Source organism: Glycine soja, chromosome 6, assembly GCF_004193775.1.
Source record: "Glycine soja cultivar W05 chromosome 6, ASM419377v2, whole genome shotgun sequence".
Classification (NCBI taxonomy): Eukaryota; Viridiplantae; Streptophyta; class Magnoliopsida; order Fabales; family Fabaceae; genus Glycine; species Glycine soja.
In genome coordinates this window covers 9,342,296-9,364,753 of record NC_041007.1, presented here as the reverse complement: position 1 = coordinate 9,364,753, position 22,458 = coordinate 9,342,296, and the positions used below count along the sequence as shown (strand labels likewise).

General features: G+C 31.7%; 2 protein-coding genes across 3 annotated transcripts; one reads left to right on the top strand and one right to left on the bottom strand.

Annotated features, from left to right (window-relative positions):
* Positions 1–7,234: 7,234 nt before the first annotated feature.
* On the bottom strand, positions 7,235–13,784 carry LOC114415422 (probable L-ascorbate peroxidase 6, chloroplastic/mitochondrial). Of its 2 annotated transcripts, none has more exons than XM_028380095.1 (12): positions 13,416–13,784; positions 13,165–13,308; positions 11,737–11,857; positions 11,560–11,660; positions 11,384–11,471; positions 9,963–10,030; positions 9,784–9,870; positions 8,721–8,795; positions 8,517–8,594; positions 8,325–8,429; positions 7,756–7,827; positions 7,235–7,454 (listed from the first exon to the last, which is right to left on the bottom strand). In XM_028380095.1, exons 1-12 carry the CDS (start codon positions 13,620–13,622, stop codon positions 7,302–7,304), a joined length of 1,299 nt encoding a protein of 432 aa, XP_028235896.1. In that variant the 5' UTR covers positions 13,623–13,784; the 3' UTR covers positions 7,235–7,301. The 2 variants fall into 2 exon arrangements, with proteins under 2 accessions (XP_028235896.1, XP_028235897.1); XM_028380096.1 differs by having other exon boundaries at positions 7,237–7,609.
* A 3,861-nt stretch (positions 13,785–17,645) lies between these two features.
* On the top strand, positions 17,646–21,568 carry LOC114415421 (aldehyde dehydrogenase family 3 member H1-like). Its single transcript, XM_028380094.1, has 10 exons — positions 17,646–17,980; positions 18,676–18,744; positions 18,849–18,945; positions 19,048–19,254; positions 19,380–19,495; positions 19,589–19,693; positions 19,775–19,947; positions 20,078–20,168; positions 20,346–20,495; positions 20,974–21,568. Exons 1-10 carry the CDS (start codon positions 17,747–17,749, stop codon positions 21,205–21,207), a joined length of 1,476 nt encoding a protein of 491 aa, XP_028235895.1. The 5' UTR covers positions 17,646–17,746; the 3' UTR covers positions 21,208–21,568.
* Positions 21,569–22,458: the final 890 nt, after the last annotated feature.

The window sequence follows — 22,458 nt, the reverse complement described above, 5'->3', positions numbered from 1 at the left end:
ATTTTAATTAAAGTTTGTGTATATTTTACATTATTAAAGTTTTATTACTTGTTGTTTTACTCATTTAGAAAACACTTTATATTTTTACTGTGAATCAATTCGTAAAATATATTAATTTGGAAAAGAAAAAATAAATCAACTTTACAAAATTTCACTAAACTAAAAATATCTCATCATCTCATTAATTGTATCTTACCATGCAATGTTATTTAAAATATAAATAAATTCAATATTTAATGTAATATCTATATAAGTGTCTAAATTATATAACTTTTATTGAATATTCATAGAAAAATAGTTTTTCTTTATATGAAATCAAGAAAATTAATAAACTTAACTAATATTCTTAATTAATATAAAATTATGTAGTTTTGTTTATATTTTAGTTCAAAGGCAGTAGTTATTTTACTTCATTTAAAAAAATATATATATATAAAGAAACAAAGAAAGATGTTTCTTACAATTCATTCCTACGTGGTTTGAGTGTTCCTAGGAATCTTAGAAAATAGAAAGTGTAGAAAAGCATCCGCATCCAATGATCCAAACAAGAAGCATAGCCTAATTTGAAAAGAGCAAAATTCATAAACACAGAGGTCGTCTCGGAGTGGCGATAGGTCAAGAAAGGGAGGCTTCTTTACAAATTCGAAGTTCAAGTTCCAACAATTCAAACTTGAAAGTCTCGAACTTGTCCTTTTTTAAAAGAAAAGAAAAAGATACGGACATAGAATTCAATTTTTTTACAATTTGAGGCAATTCTTGGTTCCCTTAGTTGTCAACAACGCAACGCAACGCGTAAACAGAATCTAATTCTCGTGCAGCTCATAGAGAAAAATGAAGCATTTGATTTGAGGGTGGTCTCCATACATATTGATATAGTATGCATCGTCTTTGTTCGCTTTGTCATTTTGCAAACTGAAAAAATGGCTTTGTATTTGTTTTCCTTTGCTTGAACTAGAAAGCTTTGAACATCAATTGTTTGATCGTATCTCAAACAGTTATTGGGGACCCATGCAATTTCAGGGTTAGGGTTTTAGTTGTAACTAACAGTAACTTAACAAGTCATTCATCGAACAATATTAATTCAACTATAACTAATAACAGCAACCTTACTATGCATCAGATAAGAAAAACAAAAGTCAAAAAGTAGAGAAACATTAATTGCTTGGATAATGGTGAAACTACAAATCTAAAATAAACTGATGGACCATAATTGAAGAGGATGGGCAAAAAACGTGTATAAATTGAGAAAGTATTTACCTTTGTACGAAAAGTCATCAAAAGGAAAAGTTATTTACCTTTCTTTCATTTTATTCGGCTTTAATTTGGAGCCACGATAACAAAAGACCGTAGCCTAGCACCTATGCTTCTTTCTCGATTACTCGGATGCCCTACTGTACTGTGGACCAATAAAAGAAAGAATCTTTTTAATTTAATTACGAAGCACAACATTAGACAAATTTTAAGGTGGAACATGGAATATTTCCACCACCAATAGTTTTTTTTATTCCCATCGGTCGTTGATATAGCTTTTTTAAAAAATAAATGTTTGAAATCAACTAAAAAAATTTATTATGAAAAAATAATAAAAATATGATAAGTTTTAATTATATCAATATTTGGTACATAAATCCATTCACAACAGTACTCCACTACAGTAGAATTTCCGGCGTCTTCATTAGTAATATGTAGTGAATTTTTTTGGTAACATATGTAGTAAATGGGTATAAAGAAAGTTGCCAACGTTTTGAAGAAAAATATAGTGTCCTGTATCAACTTATATTAATTTAGAAAATTATATTGTATTGTATCTTATATTAAAGAAGAGTTATTTTAGACAAAACACATTAATTTTTTTGGAACAAAAAATACATTAAAATTTAATGCTTACTGAATGCTCCTTAATGAGCATGCATTAAGCATATTTAGAATAAGTTTTAACTGATTCACAAGAGTATTTATACCAACAATGTATCAGAATTAATTTCTAATTTTCAATAGGCTTCAACATGATTCTCTATAAAAATTTTGATCTATTCATTTCTTAATTACTTTTAAGACATTAGTTAACGGGATTTCATCTAGAATAATTTTAAATTTCTTCCAATACTTTTTTACTAATCCTTTTACAAAAACATTATATTTTTTAAATATTAAATATTTTATATTCAATACTCATTACTCTCTTTATAAAATATTTAAAAATTAGTATTTTTTTAATAAAAAACATAACATTATCCGTTTGCTCTTGTCTGTTTCAATCTTCTGTTTAGTTGACTTCGTAATCATGAATGAGATGAGGTCGTTTAAATTTTTTACCCCACGGTAATGTTTAAAGGTAATAAAACCACAAAATATGAATTCTTTAACGACTATTTATTGACATGAATATTGTGATTAATCATATCGTGTCTAACTTTTGTCGAGTTTGTTTATTACGGGATAATCTTTGGAGGTAATTTATGAAACAAAACATTATGAACTGGTTAACAACTTTACTATTTATCATGATTAATATTATAATTCATATAATTTTACTTGATTTGAACAATGTTCTCTTTAATAGAAGATAATTATGACCTATAAAAAAATTATAATTAGTGTAATATCTCCTTCATTATATCAATTGATTATAAATTTACACGCTACATACATGAAAATTCCAAACCTCTTATGAGAGGTTTGAAGGGTGCGTGAAGATTAGCATTACAAATTCATACACAAAAATACGAACAATAACTCAATAAAAACTAGTATAATTCCATAAAAATGCCTGGCAATGTTGTGCTCACACTGCCTACTTAATTTCACGTCCGTGTTTTAGGCTCAAGTGTTCGACCATATCCTTGGATATATTTACTCCGTTTAAAGTTTTGTTTCAAATTAACTCTCAATACCTTGGAGAAAAGAAAAACAATATATATATATACACACACATACAAGTACAACCTTGGCTAGTTTAGAATGAAACAAAACTGTTATGTATTAGTTTGAACTCAAACCTTTGTTTAGAAGAGTTTGGACTTTGCAGCCAGCAAATTAAGCATGGCATGTGTTCACAATTGAAAACAGGTGAATGCATGTGTTACTTGACAAATTCTAACTTGAGCTTAGGGAGAAAAGTAAACAAATTGGAACTAGTCAGAGCCAATAAAATAAATGACGCTGACGTCAAAATAAATCCATTATAATATGAAACTTTGATTTTTGGAGATATAGGTTTAGTTTAGTGGTGAAAAGAGAAGAGAAATAAGGGGAAGTGGTGTGCTCAAATGATCTACCTAACAAAACTAATAATTAACATTTATTGATAAAAAATAAATATTTATTAATAAAAAAATGAAACTTTGGTTTTTAGCTATTTGGAAGAAGAAGAAAAATCAGAAAAACAAAATCTAAGCAAGCCGAACCCGTGCGTCCACTTTTCTTGTTTTTTTTTGGTCCAGTACCCGTGTGGTGTGACGACCACTTTGACGGTTTTCTTAGGTTGTAAATTGCTATGGCTGATCAGGGTAACTGGGTAAGTGCCACAAAAGTGGGAAAAGATAATGATCTTTGCACTTCCTTTCATCACTAAGGCTGAAGAGAAATGTGAAAGAGAATCTTCATAATTTACAAGAACAAAAAGCTTACCAAATGTGATATGCATCTACGAGATTTATAATTAATACAAGAACCCACATGTTCCTAGCTGGGAAACAGACTGATTTTTCGCAGCTTTGCACTTTCTGAATATCAAAGCAAGTTGCAAATAACTTTGGTTCACATCCAACTCCGGTCAACTTTCCTACTTTGACCAAGCAATTTGCTTGACAAAATTTGATACTAGTATTTTGTGTAATTGTTCACACTATCATTTAATTAAAATTATCATTTTATATGTCGTGTATAAAAGACATTATGAAATATGTTGTGTATATACTTTCAGTTTAGTACAACAGATTATTAAGCTTCTTTGAATTAAAATTGTCATTATACATTTAAAAATCTATTTTTTTTGTCATGTACTCCTATATTAATTTATTTTAAACTATAATAATTACTATTAATTTTGATTTTAAATTAATTTGTATTTATTATTATTATTAATTATATTCAAATTAAATCTTATATTTTTTAAATTCTAATAAATTTCATCATCTTAAAAATATTTAGTATTATTTTGATTTGTTAAAATATAATAAAATAATTTTAATTTGTATAGTTAAAAATTCCTGGCAACCTTGTGTTAGACTAGAGAGACAGATTTCTAGGCATTAGGAAGGAAGAAGCCAATCAACTCTCACGTATATATAAAATTGGAATTAAGCAATATTTGCTTTGGTGAAGTGAATGTCCCATTTCCCACTATATTCGCTTGATTATATTTGTATTTTGTCCACGTACGGTGAGAAAATAACAAATTGCCAAAATCCCCCACACCCTCTTTTTCCTGCGTGCTTTGTTTAGCCAATAGGAGGAGGTTGAATTTAAACTTCAAAGAAAAAGTTATTTCTTTTCCCCTTCTGTTCCACCTCCTCAGGGCTCCATGAAAGTGACAAGCGCTTTAAGAAAACACCTAACCTAACTACACCAGGATGTTGCACAACACGCTTTTAGTCAAACATGAAATGCGAATCTAAATTGGAAATTTGGATCGTGTCAACATTTTCTCGGAAGAGGGTTCAATATTGAAGCAATGAAATATAAAGAAAAAAATGGAAATTCTCATGGACACAGATACATTTGAATAGATGGAAAAAAAAAAAGCAAAGAAAGAAACAGACCGATTAAATTACATTAAGTACCCCTAAAGTTTCGTAAAATTACAAAATTTCTTCCTACTTCTTTTACTCCTATATTAGCTTCTTTAATTATTTGAATTACATTGTAACAATATCCTTTATCCATTATTACCTCTCTGAATTGTTTAAAAAACATTACACTCTGTTTTCTTATAAGAAAAAAAAGTTTATATACTTTCACAAAACTTTAAACATAGTATCATTTACTCAAACTTCCTATGGATACTCCCAACCCAAATAGGGAAATCTCATTAAAACAACCCTTCACTTTCATCTTTTTTCTCCATCCAAATTTATTTTATTTTTTGTGCAAAACTATGAATAATTTTGTCAATTATGTAACATTTTGTTGGTTTTAACTCTCCGATTCATCGGAAGAAAATAATCCTAACTAATTCAGAATTCAATTAAAAGAAATAAAATCTGACAAAAAATTATTTTAATAAAGGATTGAACTCGAATAATATTCAATTTCTTAATATTTACAATAACTTATTAATAATTTATTGGTTCCGTCTATATAAGTGGTATTAGATTAAATCTATTGGAGGAATTCTTTACACGAGAGAAGATTCTCTTTCTCTCCCTCACTCTACATCTGTCTAATTTCCCTATCTATTAAATGAAAAAAAAATTCAATACTATTTATATTTTCAAGAATTTAAATACATTTACTTCTCAATCAATATCTTATTATAAAGCTGATAAAAAAATGCCTTATTATAAGGTATAAAAAGGATTAATAGAATAATATTGTAAAAAAATTGTAACATTACTTAATGTCTTGATGATCAGTTGCAACTTGAAAAGCCTACATTAAGCCCAAGCCCAACCAAAGTTTCTACACTTGCTTACAACAGATAACAGCTCATACAGTGGTCCAGGTATAGGGAAAAGAAGAAGGATAATAATATCCTTTTACACACTATTAGGTGAAACTTACGTAGATCTCACTAATGTCAGTCTTAGTCCCAATTTAACGGGTTTCATTTTCAATTTTGCAAGTTTATCATGAATTTCACCTGATAAAAAGAGTGAGTTACAAAGGATTGCCAAACTTTCACATGGTCAGAAAATATTACTGGATGACATTTCTGAACTCATTTCTAAAGAAATTTAGGAACGATATACTGAAATTGAAAATGATAATGTTCAACTAAAAAAGAATTCAAAGAAGAGGATTGTTGGAAGTAAAAACATTCACGAACTTCCACATAAAAACAAAAGCATTAAAGTTTTTAGAAGACCGACTTTGATAATCGTTCATAGAATCAGAACTTGAAAACTTTCTTAGACTGTTAGACATAGCAATCATACTAGCACACCATAGACACTAATAGATTCCAGAACTAACATTGTCTGCAGAGACATTTATCGGAGGAAACAAATAACAAATTCCATTCAGCCTCCAACGAATTTTACATCATTATCTACTTTAACTCCCACCTCCAGATTTAGTTGTAGTCCACATGTAAGTAGCAGCAGTGGAGTGGAAGGTTTGAATAAAATGCCTTTCTTGGTTATCACCTAATACCTTTTCGGTTCTCTCTGGACCTGGTTATCCATTTCCGCCAGTTTGGGATTGGCTAGATCAAGATCCAAAATCAATATTAAGCGGTGTTTGTGGAGTGCAGTTACTTTTTGCATCTGGAAAAAATAGGTACATCTTTAATCACACTCAGATTGATTTGTTTTCTCTGTTGGAAGATATCAAATTCCAAGAGTGGTCATGGCTCCATTCTATGTCTGATTTCAAGTATTCATGAGGTCACTCAATCCCTCGGCTTGCATAAGGGATTGAAAGGTGGTGCAGCTGTATGTTTTTGGAGTGGAGAGCAAGCGGTGAAGATGATGAACTTACGCGACCGTATTTTGCTGGGGTTTATCTACGTGCATACCAATCTGTAGCTTGCCTTGTTATTTTAATGTATATATGTTGGTGGGTATAGGGGCTTTTAATATAGAGGCTGGACTTACTGTTATTCGAGAGAATTAAGGCTGGTGGGAAACTAGGTTCTGTTATTATGTGGGGCATAGTAAGGTTAGCTAGTATTTATGTCTTGCTGTGATAAAAATATAATCTAACCTTTACTGTGGATATTTTCTGTATATTTGATGCCTCTGGTACTGCTATTAGATATAAATATAATGTATCGTTTTGCTGAGCAAAAAAAAGTAGCAGCATATTTGATCAGCAGAGATATTGAGGAACTATACCCTGAGTGCCTTACTTTTTGCCCAACCATCTTTCCATCAATTGCTAGTGACCTCGGCCAGAAGTTTTCTTCATTAAATTTTTGGTTAATTTAGATTACATTTACCAACCAGTAGGGGACAGATTTTGTTACAACTCCCCAAATGGCAAACCAAGTAATGATTACTTATTTATTAATGCAATAATACGCTATTTTCAAGTGCTTATTTTGGCTCAATGAAGAAAATACTTGCTGCCATGTGTAAAAATTAGAACTGTGCAAATGCCAATGCAATTATAGCAAATATCAGAAGAACAAAATCCAACTAGTTTCCAAGCAGTGATGTCAAAAATGCCAAAACAGCAATAATAATCATGATATTTAGAAAATAGTTTGACTGTAGAGGCTTATCTGGGCTTCCACCAATTGCTTCATATTCAGCCCGTATCTTCTGCTTCATAGAGTCAGACAGCTCACTCTGCAATTCAAATAGGCACACTATTGAATTTTATTCCTTTCTTCTTCATTTAAAACTTCGAAATTTTACATGCGATATCACATGATTTGAAAATAGCGTCTTCTTGTATTACTAAAAGATACTGGCACAAGAAAACATGACACTTGTTTCTATTCCTGCACCAAACCAGGAAAAGTAAAACAATGAACAATATACAAATATACATCCTATGCAAGTCTTTAATTGAAAAATATCCAATAAATTTTCTGTGAGTATCAATTAAATGAACAGTAAGATTTGATAAATTGCGCAAGATAAGAACCTTTCCAATGGAGTACTTGGCTGCTACAAACTTCTCTCCCCCTGCATTTGGAGAATCATCTATCACAATGCCCTGACAAAGAGATAGCAAAGGAAATTCTTAGTTGGTAACTAGGTCAATTGTCTTGTTATTTATAAGAATATGCACACAGACATGACAAGAAAAGGATATCAAAGTTAAGTCCACAAGAACCGAATCTCCAGGCCATTGGTCACACAATCATAGTTATCTTAAGGCTTAAATACTTTTTTTGTCCCTGCAATTTATCATTTTTTTATTTTTTCCCTTCCAATTTTATTTTTGTTTTAGTCCTTGCAAAATGTGTTTGTTTTGTTTTTCGTCTTTAAAGCGCTTTAGAAAGCGCTTTGAACAGTAAAAAAAAGCATACTCTAGAGCACTTTAAGGACGAAAAACAAAACAAACACATTTTGCGAGGACTAAAACGAAGAAAAAAAATTGCAAGGATGAAAATGAATAAAGTGCTAAATTGCAGAAACGAAAAATGTATTTAAGCCTTATCTTAATCTTAATTTGTAAAACACAGTAACAGTAACTCAAAATGAACATACCTCTAGAGGATCAAATTTGGCTCCTAGGTTGCTAAGTTTAGCATGGGCTTCAGCATAATCTTTAAAGAATGCTTCCTGATCTTCAGCATATTTCTCAGCATATACCTGATTATTTCACAAAGTTTTTGTTATTTTGGTATATCACAAAACTTTTGCATTAATATCCATGAAATAAAACTCCAGATACATTACCTTAAAGGATGGGTCTTCAAAAAGAGCAGCATCAGTTGGCAATACCAATAGATCTTCATCCCTTTTTTCTTTGATGTCCTGTATGTAACAACAGTTGCAAAAAGAAAAGGGTAAATTCTAGCAAACTCCCCTCTCCTCTACCACTCTCCCTTATAGAATGCCCTACCCCCTCCCCGGCAAAAGAAAAAAGTATATATTTCTGACCTTGAAGTAGGAGTTGTCAAATTTCAACCATTGCACTGTCCAGGATTGTCCTCCGGGTGCTCCTGGCCCATCTTTCTGTAGAGTGAGACTTGAAATTTGAATTTTGTGTGTTAACTCACACACACAACAACCACACTTTTATTACACACTATTAAATATATATATAGGGTACAAAGTGAGGGAGACAGCTGTTTACAACCACAGAATACAGCTGTCTCCTCAATACAGCTGCACACACAATATTTTAACAGTGAGAAATGCATGTGAATTTCCTGCTGTTTTATTGTGCTCAAGTAAAACTATAATTGAAAACTAGTTGATTTTCAGCAAATACCACACTAGCTAAAATTCAGGCTAGGCTACTAAAGATGCTGCATCAATAATGCTTCCTCTCCTAAACAGAGTGATTGGTTAAAAAAAACCTTGATGATGATGACGACGACGATTTCAACAATGAACTAATATGTAGTTGCAGTGTCCCTTGAAATTCCATTTCATCAAGCATTCATTTCAAAGTGCAACAGAAAACAATTGTTTATATGGTGAACCAAGAAAGAAATAAGCCATAAAGATCTATTTAGAGCACATGCAAAACTCTTGTTTGTAAAGTAGAAACCACAATCAATATTTAAATCACAAACTTAAATTATTAAGAAAATCCTCAAGGTGAGGCATATGAGGAACTTGGACGCATCACAGTAAGAAAGTCAGAAAATTGACATGAATCTAGAGTCTTCAAATATTTGTGGCACACATTATCTTTTTATCAATCATTTCAAAAATACACAGTCAAGTGTCTTTAAATTGTTGTGTGGGAATTAAGTTATGCAATGAGAGAAAGAGCTTAAGTGGTCATCTTCTACATGAGTAACCAAAAGTTTTAACATACAACATAATATCTATACTTCTGATTGTTACCTACAGCCTATATAGTGCCCAAGGGAATTACAGTATTAAATAGTAAAATTAAAATGGGAAAATACGGTTTCAACTTTCAAAAGAGTTCAAAGACTTTTACAAAATAATTTCCTATAAGTTGTAGGCAAAAAGGAAGATAATATACCGTATATTTAGTTTCAGGCTTTCCCCAACCACTGCGATCTGGTCTAGACCGCCCCAGTGTGTGTGCACCAGATAATGCAACAATTTCCTGCAGAAACAGTAACTTAAAAGTCAAAATCTGACATATGACTATAATCCAATATACTACCTTTATTCTTCAGGGACACAAAGGAAATTTACCTTGTCATTCAAACCCATACGGTAGAAAACTTGACGCAAATGATCAGCAGGTGAAGGGGGCCCAGCATCTAAATACCAAAAATATCTAGAAGTTAGTCAATTGACAATGTTTGAAAAAGGAAGTGCTTTTCAATGTAGGATAAACTATCCTAAATTAAGTCACAATTATCCTGTTGCAAGGAACAAAAGAATGTGTCATCTAAACAGACTGATTTTAGCTTTCAAGTTGAAAACATCTACATTTGCATATTAGCTACCTTCAACAATATAAATTTTAAAATATTGATATTAAACTAGTTCAAATTCAAACTATATTGATGTATCTTAATGTAAATGAGAAGTAGGGAAACTTTTTATTTAACTAAAATGGTTAGTATAAACTTTATATTTTGTTTCTTTTGAGCAAGTTCGGGCTCAAAAACTAATTAGAATAGAACTAGAATGTATTTAAAATCTGGCTTCATTGTACCGAACTGATTGTTGAATGTTTATCTAACACTATGGTTATTTTTCCATTCAATACTCACTAGGCACATATATACCATTTGAGATGGTAATTTGTAAGAGGACATGAAAAGGTCTACTCCCAAAAACTAGCCAAACCTTCATTTTCATGTTTTGGTCTAATTGGTTTGCAATTCTTCAATTTGGAGGATGTGAGAAATTGTTGGCTTGGGTTCAGGTCCAAACCATTCCATGTACACCCTACCTATAGTTGGCTGATAACTATAGTGCTAATCAGTGAAACTTACAACTGGAGGATAAATAGTGTGCTAATATGCTGGGGCATCTTTGTATGACTAAAAAAATTGATCACAACCCTTCGCATCTTTCTTTCTAAAAATTTATTTATTTTATTCAATTGATAACCAAACAAGGAGGAATTCCCCCTCCCCAGAAAAACACTAGAGTATTTAGAGAAGCAATAACCATTCTGCTAGTAGTCTTTACTAGGGAGAATAAGTAATACGCATTACACATAATAAATAACCACAATAAACATACCTAAGGAATTCTAAGAATCGTAGAGTCAATAAAACTCTCCAAAAAAAAACCATTATCAAATTTACTTAAGACTCCTTACTTTAAATGAGCACATTTATACATAGTTGTGCAATCAATTACTCATATCTATGGAATCAGGACAGGATAATCAGGTCTGCACATCCAAGATGTCTTAAAGAACCTAGCAGCTCAAAGTGACCATCTGTTAGTTAAATAACCTCACATTTCTTGCACCTTCAAATGATAAAACAATTTTGTTAATAGATACCTTATAAATGAATAGCTATTTGTTTCTCTTATTTTTTTTATTCCCAAATTAACAGTAGATTACTCAATCCAGGTCCTACAGCCAACTGAGAAGAAAAGAAGAGAGATTTCTATAACAATTAAGCTCCCACATAATATATGGTTATTACCAGGAAGTCTCCCTTCTTCAGGGCATTGTTCAGGTCCAGATACATCCACTCTTCCATATTTCATAGGGATTTTGGGGCCTCCAGCTTCCTGAAATTCCAAAAAGTGGACACTGTATCATCCAATTAATTCAAATAAACAATAGTCAGTACTGAAGCCAAAATAGGACTAAGATAACCTCCACAGCCGTAGCACTAGCCAACTGAAATAAGTCTGCATATGTCACACCAGAATATTTGTCTTTGATCGGCTGAAGAAGTTTCAATGCATTTAAAAGTCCTGATATGGAAGTTCATCAGGGAATATTACTCCATAAGAAAAATATGGAAATGATAAATATTTAATGAATCCTTACCAGCATTGGCTCCATGTTTCAGCTCAACTTCAAATCTTAAGCTACCATTAGCTCCACCTCTCAGTGGCCACTCCTCAATATTCTTATTATATGTACCAGCATCATGCCATCCCAAACGAATCTAACACATTGAAATTTATGTAATGTAAACTATTGAAATAAATAGAAAAAAATCTCATCAATGAAATAAACAAAAATTATGACATGAATTCAAGTCCCATCTATGGTACAAACTAAAATTAAATGATAAAGATTCAAGTTCGTGCAGCATGTATATATCATCAACCCAGAAGACCATATGTTCATCAGAGTTCGACATCTTGACTAACTTAGTCATGGTAAAGTTTATCCACCATCCTTGAAAACTCTAGTTCAGAAGTCAGAATTGACAATCAATTGATACTTAACAGCCTCTTTACAAGCTTCTGATACGGTTGGTTCAGCAAAAGTGAAAGACAGCAACACAACCAGCAAACTCGGGCCATTTGTTGCTATTTGCAACTTGCAAGTCTGAAAGGACCAATAGGAAGACAAAAAGTTGCAAAGACTATGTTTAATTCGGAAGTCCAAACCATTTTCCCTATGAATATTCCAGATCAGTAGTTAGTTAAGATTTTGTTCTTTGAAATATATATTAATAAAAGAGAGGGATGAGGCCAGGTGTCTTTAAATAGCCGACACAGATTTTTTTTATTCTTTCTAAGTGAGCGTAAAACATAATATGGAATAAGTTACTAGGTTTCTAATCACAATTTTACATCCAGTGCTGCACAGGTGCTTTGCACCACTCTAAGTGGAAGAGGTTTCACACCACCAAGTCTGCAGAGTATCATAAACAACAATTTTGCATGAAGCAACAAGGAATAAGAAAGGGACTGCTAAAACTCAATAAAAACAAAACTTCATATCTCAAAATAACAGTGTAAGAGGTCCCTCTCCACGTTAATATATGGGAGTACTTCATGACAATAACACTTGTAAATGTGATCATGAAATTTAAAGAGGAAAAATTATAAATGCCTTTACAAATTCAATTTGAAAAGAAAAGAAAAAACTAAATAAATAAAGTATGCAAGTCCATGAGCAGAAGTAAAGTTGACAAAAAGAAAAAAAAAACCAGTGGTCAGGGAATTTGATTATTTAACGTATTTTTTTTACTTGCATGCGTAGAGGATGATTATCTAATAATAACATTCTTCACCAGACGAAAAAGCATTTAAAAGTACCGCGAAATCCTGTGACGCTTCAATTCCATAAAATTGCAGAGCAGACAAATGAAAGTTCGCTTGTTTTATTTTAGTTTAGTTTTCGTTTACATAAAAATAAAAGGAAATGCTAAATCAAATGCAACATAGCAGCACAGAGTGACACAGAGATCTTTAAAATGAAAAACAATACAAATAAAATAAAATAAGAAGCAAACATTACGAGAATAGGATGGCAGAACTTGGAGTTGAGAAGCTCCTTGATGTCTTCTCTAGCGCTCTTCAACTGATCAGGATCAGACGCAACGGACTTCGGCGCCGATACCGTTCCGTATCCTCCACTCGAAACGCGAACCTCCGCTCTTTGCTGAAATAAAAAAAAAAAAAAAAATACACGCGCAATTCATGCAAACAAGCTCAAATTTCATAAACAATCAGAATCGCAGTAATCAGAGATAGAGAACGAGGCAAAACCTGATTGAGAAAGAGGTGCGAAATGCGAGGAGAGGAGCGCAAGCATTTGAGTTTGGAAGAGGATGATAAGGAGAAGAAGGAGCGAGAAGAGGTGGAGAGTGAGACGGAGGGAATGATGCGAGCGGAGGCGGCGCCGCCCAAGACAGCCATTGTGGTTGGAGAGTGATGAGACTGAGATGGAGTGAGGAGTAACACACGCTCTGCCATTTTGTGGGTCGAGGCTGCTTTAATTATTTATATATTTGTATTTTTTTGGTTATTTCGTTCTCCACTCCTTTTGTTTCGGATGATGTGCCAGATGGCCACCCTTCCAGTTAGCTTCGAATCACGATTTGTGTTTGGGAAGAGACGAATCGTTTTAGGTATACACCTACCAACTAGCTGAGGAGATGGGATAATTTGTAAATAAATCAACATAAAAATTAAATTTATAAATATTTAATACTTTTTTTATAGGTTAAAATATGATACTAAAAAATTTATAATAGTGAATTAGATCCCTTTGATAAATATTTAATACTTGAAGATTATATATATAATTTTATTATTTTAAGGAGCGTTTAAACTAGACGATAATATAATATTTTACCGAACTTGATAATTTGTATAAGGAGTTTTAAATTTATTGTCACCAATGTATTAAAAAAAATATTATCACGCCAAAAACAAATATGTATCGATTTACATTCTTATAAATTAATACTATGAACTGTAGAAAGATGTTTGTGTGGTCCAGCTATGTGGGTGGTTTATGGTGAACTGGTTTTATTCACCATTAGATTCATCTAAACTTTCTCAGTACCCGCCAACACTAATTCTTTAAAGGCACAGCATCCTTTGTCGTCTCTAACCAGCTCCTCTAATGCTTGCCAGAAATTAATTCCTCGAATCTCACACATACACTCATCAAAACTCACGCCTTTCACTACTTTTAAAATTAACATTTATCTGTGTCACTAACACTATTACATAAAAATATTTTTAAATTAATCTTTAAAATAAATTTATTTTAAAACTAAAGATTAGAAGAAAAAAAATTAAAAACTAATTGTTGTTTACTTAATTTTTGAAACTTGAAACAAAAACCACCCCAAAGAGACTTATTAGTTAGTCTAATCAACAAGTTGTGCTATAATACATGATTACAAGAGTTTTGAGAACAATTCACCACCATAGTTTTTTCTTGACCCCTTGCAGTTTGGAAGACAATTGCACCTTGAGCAATTTTTTCCATTCATACAAGTTTTTTCTTCCTTTTATATATTAATTAAAATGTTAAATATTAAAAATAAATGAACGAATGAGAATCTGAGATCTCATGCAGTTTTTTTTAAACTGCAGAGAATCTTAATTTCATGCATTCATGCTAGCGGTCTACTCACCATAATATAAATACATTAAATGAATAATTAAAAACCAAATTACGTTTTATACAATCTTCAAATACTTTTTTCTTATCTAAAAAAAATGTCTTAAATTTTTAAACAAACGTGTATGTGATGAGAAAGCTAACAAGGGAGGAAGTCAATTCTAGACCAAATTCTATAAGAAAGCGTCATGATTCATCACAAGTCATTTCACATTATCTTAAATTATTTATTTGCCAAGTTTTTTAGTGTGTGTTTTCTTTTGACGGAAGCGGCCATTGACGAACAAATTCCAATGGATATTAGGTGTGTGTAAACATATGCTTCCAGTCAAAGATCCTGATCTCCTTTTCGTTGTCTCCACGAAATGCCAATGTTTAAAATTGTATATGGATATTGACAACGATGATTGATATTGAATTCTTTAAAAAAACGTGTTAAAAATTATTAAAAATTGTATATGTATTTTCTTTTAACCAGGAGATAATACTCTCTTTAGGTAATTTATTTTAAAATAAAATGATGTATTCAATTATGATTATGATTTTATGTTCAACTCAATAATTAAATTTTAGACTTTGATTAAGAGATTAAAACATTAAATCACTTGTGTCCATAATTTTCGATGTTAATGAATTATAGTTAGACTAACTATTTTATCATCAGTGAAACCAACTCACCAAAGTGTTACTCCCTCATTATTCATCTAAAATAAAAATATTGATCTCCAGTGAATTTTATTGGATTTCATAAATTATTATTCATTTACAAATTTCATATCTTAAGATTATATTATTATCAATTACACCATTTTATTGTGTTTGCTTGCATGATTATATTTATGTTTTAACTGTCCTATATGGCATTTGTTCTCACTCTAATTTGTTTCTTTGGTTGTTTATAAATTTTCATGTATTAAAATAAATGGATTACCATTCTACCCCAAGTCCCTTCACAACCATCATACCTACTAAGTTTGTAGGGACAAACTGGAACATGGACGTAGTAAATAATAACTCATATTTTTGGCCGTAATTTATGTTGAATTATTGCTCACAGGTTATAATTAATTAATTTATTTTTATACGAAAAATGTTTACGTAAACAAATATATAAAGGACAGGAACCAAAACCTATTTTAGTAATTATATATCCAATATCAAATTTTTAATACTTATTAAAAAATCACATTATTTTAAACTCACATTTAATTAAAATCAATTTTATAAAATCACGTGGATTTAAAATCAATTTTAAAAACACACATTCAAACATACAGTTAATCATTTATAGGAATCACTATTCTCATAATTCATGATTCCGAAAAATGATAATTCTCATACATAATTTTTTTTTGTACCAAACGTCTCCATGAGGTCATGTTTGGTGGACATGTCTCCTCAACCAACTTTCCATATACCAAGTCCCATTTATTCTGGATGGGTCGATCGTGGTTACTTTTACATGTGCAATACTGGATCCTTTAGTTAGTCTTCAACACTTTCCTCCACCTATGTAAAAATAGAAATTTTAAATAAACAAATTTTAGGGGGTGAGAAGATGAAAAGAGGAGTGTAACTATCAGGCCCTGTTTTATTTTGTTATATATATGTTTGTTAACAATTAATTTACTTGACCCATGAAAAGGTCCGTTACTCAACCCACGCGCAAGGCCCAGCTACTCTGGACAATTCCCCCTTCCCTTGGCAGATCAGGGACATGGGCGCACGGCCTAGCTGCTACACAGAGTTTTCAGTGCAAATGTGTGTGTCTATATATATATATTTCTGGTTACCAATATTGCTAATTAATTTTTTAATGATTAATTATATTTTAAGTCTCTATAAATGTGATTTTGTCTGGTTCTAGTTTTTATAATTTTTTTTTAACTTTTAGATTTTAACATTGTTAATGTTTTTTTAGTTCTTTATATTAAATCTAGCTAGTTTAATATTGACATGAGTAATAAAACGAAGAATATAAGATAATTAAGTTAATGAATATTATAGTAAAAATTAATTAAATTTTTTATATATGGTACTATTAATTAAAATAATATTAATATAAAACATATTTTCGTACATAGTACTATTTCTATATTTATCAAATATTGCATAAAATTAACTGTAATATATTATATATGTGTTTATTAAATTTATTATGTATGACTTTTATATAAGTCTAGATATATCAATAATATAAATGTGTGGTTTTCAATATAAGTTTATGTGTATTAAAAATATATTATTAAATAAAATATAACAATTATAGAATTTAATATATATGTATATATACATTAAAAATATACTTATTTTATTGTTGTTTACAAAAGTGGTTTATAAAAATATTTTAAATTCATATTAATTACGTATTGACTCTACGTGACTTGTTCTTATTTTCTTTTTTCCAAAAATAGTAAAGTGGACTGTTTGGACGAAATTGGAATGGATGCGGCTCAGGGGCTAGAACTAACTAGTACCTTCTCTGTTTTTGTGTCCTTATGCAATTACGTGAAACATTTTATATCCAAAGCTGGAAACAAAATAAAACTATTCTATTCACGTTGTAAAAGTCCACACGCTCATTCCTACTCGATCGCCCATATGAACCCACGTTTTTGCGTCAAGCCTGATTCCTGAAGCCATCATATAGATGATGTTCCCTTCATATTTACGTTAATGATCGATTATTGCCACAATTAAGCTAGCTGTAATCCCCTCCCACACGCCATCCTCACGTCATTAATTACGACTAATCTCTCCACCTTTGCTATTATAATAATAATAATAATATAGTTTAATTTCCATCATCGAATTCATTATTCACACACATGTATATATGTATATATAGAGAGCTCTCCTCTCTTCCCTAATGTATGTGCTTTAACTTTGAAACCCAACCCAATTTCACCGTTGCTAGCTCTTGTTTCTTTTTTGTCGGAGAAAATAATAATAACAATATATAATGTCGGTTGAGGAGATGCAGTCACAGAAGAGGAATGTGTTTGACGCAGAAACGGCGTCGTCCTTGGTGAAGGAGCTGAGGGACAACTTCGGTTCGGGAAGGACTCGGAGTTATGAATGGAGAGTGTCACAACTGAAGGCTCTGTTGAAGGCGGTGGTTGATAACGAGGAACAGATCGTCGACGCTCTTCGTTCCGACCTAGCCAAGCCTCCACTCGAAACCATCGTCTACGAGGTACTACTACTTCTACTTGTCGTGATTTTGTCTTTTTTTCTTTCTCGGTGTCTTCTAATCACTAGATTAGAAACTAATCTTCTTGTGGTTCATGATTGTAAACAACTTTGTAGATAATGAGAATCAAACACAAATCTTCACTAAATAAATTGATTTCACTTGTATGAACAGATCTTACATTACTTTTCCTGCTTGGCACCGATCTTTAATTTTCTTATCTACTCATGTTTTAACTACAACTTGCTTTGCTTGCGTTTTCGTGATTTTTTTGGTAGTGACGATGACCTGTTAGAGGATCAACCTCATGTGTGTTGATTAAGAATCGTGTCTAGTCAAATCATGTTTGTGATTCTATACGCTACACTGTTAGAATATTGACCTTCGAAATATTTTTTTTTCTTTTTTAAAAATTCGTACTCGCTTATTATATGCATGTGCATTATGTTACGTACTCTTTCAATATAACTTTTTAACACCATATGAATTTAATAAAGAGCCTTTAGATTATATGATATTATCTGAATGATTATTTATACTAAATTTAAATTAATTAAACATTCAGAAACTGATAAAATATTCGATGTGTTGAAATGAATTTGATAATTGAAGTATTTAAATTGTATATTAAGTAATTTATTTAATACAAAACTAATTATTATAATTCTAATTTTCATAATTAAATATTTGTGTTGCAGGTTGGTATGTTTAAAAACTCATGTGAAGTCATACTGAAGGAATTGAAACAATGGATGAAGCCAGAAAAGGTATATTTTATCTGAATTTCCTCCACAGAAGAAGGAATTTGACCTAAATATAATGTTGTGTATATAATTTATTTATTCATCACATGATGTTCCTTTTATTTCAGGTCAAAACATCAATCAGAACTTTTCCTTCGTCAGCTGAAATAGTACCTGAACCACTGGGTGTTGTGTTGGTCATCTCTGCATGGAACTATCCAATTTGTATGTTAATAAATATTTACTTAAACTTGAGTTTTTTTATATATACTTTGAGTTGACATTTTCAGCCATTTCTGATAAGTTATTCTCTGTCTGTATTGCCAGTGTTGTCTCTTGATCCAGTCGTTGGAGCTATAGCTGCTGGGAATGCTGTGGTTCTAAAACCATCAGAAATTGCTCCTGCCTCATCATCATTATTATTAAAATTGATAGAGAAGTATTGTGATAACTCATTTATAAGAGTTGTGGAGGGGGCAGTTGATGAAACAACCGCACTATTGCAGCAAAAGTGGGACAAGATTTTCTACACAGGTTTTTCTTCTTTCTTTATCATTATTCTAGTTTGAATCCCTTCTCAGGGACTAAACGTACAAATTAATGCCTAATTTGAACATAAAACAGCAAGAAAATTAAATGAATAATTCTTGGATTGTTAGGCAATGGAAAAGTGGGAAGAATAGTGATGACTGCTGCTGCAAAACACCTTACACCAGTTGTGCTGGAGCTTGGAGGAAAATCTCCTGTTGTTGTTGATTCCAATGTCGATTTGCAGGTATTGCCTAAGCCTCTTGGTTTTTCAATTACTTTTTATTACTTTATTCTCTTTCAATTTCATATTTTACTTAAAATTAATTTGTATTCACAGATAGCAGCTAGGCGAATAATTTCTGGCAAGTGGGGATTGAATAATGGACAAGCCTGCATTTCTCCAGATTATGTTATAACAACAAAAGATTGTGCTCCCGAGTTGGTATGGAACTTTCCCTATGTGTAATTAGAGTTCTGAATCTATGTCTTTGTTTATTTATTGTTTGATATCTCCAATTTCTAGGTGGATGCCCTAAAGACTGAATTGGAGAAATGTTATGGAAAGAACCCGTTGGAATCAGAAGATTTGTCTCGGATTGTGACTTCCAACCACTTTGCTCGATTGTCAAAGCTATTGGATGATGATAAGGTTGCTGGCAAGATTGTTTATGGAGGTGAAAAGGATGAAAAGAAATTGTAAGCTCCCTTAATCGATCTGTTTTTAATTAAATTTAACTTTTAGCCAGCTTGGATGGGAGATTTTATCATTAAAGAAATGCAATAGATCTTGACATTATTGGCTTTTTTACTGCCCCAAAATTTGCAGAAGGATTGCTCCCACTCTTTTATTGGATGTTCCGCGAGATTCTCTGATAATGGGTGATGAGATATTTGGTCCATTACTTCCTATTATCACGGTATGAACATTTACATATGTTTTAATTAGATAAATGCTTATAAAATAACGTGGAAACGTCTAGGTGTTTGTAATTTAAAAAGTTCTCGGTAATAAACTTTATTTGCTTCTTTTAATTTAAAGCACTGGAAGGTTAACTATAATAAGTCTATAATACTTTTTTTCTTGCTTGTAACAGGTGAATAAAGTGGAAGAAAGTATTGATTTGATCAACTCAGGAACAAAGCCCCTGGCTGCATATATATTTACAACCAACAAGAAGTTAAAGGAGCAGTTCGTAATGAATGTTCCTGCAGGGGGTTTGCTTGTCAATGACACTGTCTTACATGTAATATTTCTTATTTTAAAAATTTTCCATGAATGCATGAGTTTGCGTGTGCCTTTATATTATAGGATTTTATCGCTGAACAGGATTAAGGTCCTAATCAGCTTCAAGGTTTGGGTTGCTGACAGTTTGTTGCCATGAAAGATGAATTCATTTTTTAAAAGATATATTTAAACTTAAATGGATAGATAATTTTTAGTTAATGTCAAGAAAATAAATTTTAAATATATATATGTATTTCAGTATCTCTCTTGGGGGTGATAAAAAAAAGAGGTACCTTTTTAAATGTGTGTGATGCATGTATGTGTGTGCAATAATCATGTCCTTCGATCTGTTGATTCGCATTGAATTTGATGAATTTCTTAGATGACTTGGTCATAGATTATGATATCTATAGATATGGATATAACATTGTTAATCAATATTTCTTATTTTTTGTTTTGAATCAATAATCATGTGTATTTTCCTTTACCTGGTGCAGCTTGTCGTTGATACTTTGCCATTTGGGGGAGTTGGGGAGAGTGGAATGGGTGCATACCATGGGAAGTTCTCTTTTGATGCTTTTACACACAAAAAGGCAGTTCTTTATCGCAGTTTTGCTGGTGATTCATCATTAAGGTACCCACCATACACGGATACAAAGCTGAGATTGATGAAGGCTCTCATCGGTGGTCGTTTCCTCGGAATAATTCGTGCTCTTTTCGGATGGTCCTAAGCTCAATTTGTTTTGAAATCTAGCAGTTGTTGATGCATCTTTCGTTCTTTTCTTTTTTTGTACTTTATCATGCTGTGTAGCTTTATTATTATTTTGTGTTTTAGAAGAAAACAAATAAGCGAGAGTATTGTGCATGAAAAAAGCAAAATGATCAATGCTACTTTTCTTCGTGATCGTGTTAGATGTCTTGTGGTTGTAAATTGTAATGTGGCTAATGCCTTTTAGAGGCTATGCAGGCTGTGATACTATATAATACTGTGTATATATGTACATATTAACATGCCTTTCACGGAAAGACAATGCATGCTCTTATGTATGACATAAATTCATAATCCAGATTTTTCTAGTGGTTTTGGTCTCTCATGGTGATGGCAGTGCTGTGAGTCTGAATATTGAAGAGCACTGTATTATTAATATTTGAATTGAAAGCTGTGTTTGCGTTTTGAGTCAACTATCTATAAACGAGATAAGGGGAACAATATCAAGACAAAAAAATTCCAGTGGTTAACCCAATATTGGCTAATCTACACGCAACAACAAAATTTCTACTATGATTGAATAAAATGTACAAAGATTGTGAATGTACACAAAAGCCCTCTTAGAAGCCTCTCTCATAGAAGACGAAACCTTCAATTCTTGAAGAAAAATCTCAGTTATTGACTTTCTCCGACAGAGACTCTTACAATTGAAAGCTTTTCTTTTTCCTTCACTATCTCTTTCCCATGTACTGATATGTGGGACCTTATATATTGATCCAAGATACAAGTATTAAGGCTTATCCACACCTAAGTCTAAATTAATGGAAGTCTAAATCAATTACAAGATTAATTAGCTATTCTCATAATAAGAAGAAAAAAAAAATCACTTTCGATGAGACGTACCCACACCTAACATTTCCAATCCTTATATATCATGTCTCTTTAGATAAGGTATGACCATACCTAACAGCAAACTGTATAAACTGATGCAACAAAAGTTCTTAGAGGATAAGGCATGCCGACGCCTAGTAACACAATGCATCATTCTCCCCCTTTATGTCGTTTCTCATGAAAATACCTTTAACTTTGGTAGATTCTAATAGGACTTAGGCCACACCCTCACATAACATATGGTTCAGGCACGCCATCAAATTGAACCTTTGTAAATATTACCCTCAGATTACTTAAATTAGTTTCCTTTGGAGGGCCGTATTAATAATAATGAAATTGCGTTTTAGTTTTGTCAGTGTTTCCTTTCTTAAGACAGTGTCTT

Bases quoted from the DNA above. Each gene is read 5' to 3' on its own strand.
- LOC114415422 (XM_028380095.1), bottom strand. From the start codon at position 13,622: ATGGCAGAGCGTGTGTTACTCCTCACTCCATCTCAGTCTCATCACTCT. The intron at 10,031-11,383 runs GTAATAACCATA...TTTGGTATTTAG, and splicing joins TGAAGAAGGGAGACTTCCTG to ATGCTGGGCCCCCTTCACCT. The intron at 9,871-9,962 runs GTAAATTTCCTT...CTGTTTCTGCAG, and splicing joins GTATGGGTTTGAATGACAAG to GAAATTGTTGCATTATCTGG.
- LOC114415421 (XM_028380094.1), top strand. From the start codon at position 17,747: ATGTCGGTTGAGGAGATGCAGTCACAGAAGAGGAATGTGTTTGACGCA. The intron at 18,745-18,848 runs GTATATTTTATC...CTTTTATTTCAG, and splicing joins AATGGATGAAGCCAGAAAAG to GTCAAAACATCAATCAGAAC. The intron at 19,255-19,379 runs GTTTTTCTTCTT...TTGGATTGTTAG, and splicing joins GGACAAGATTTTCTACACAG to GCAATGGAAAAGTGGGAAGA.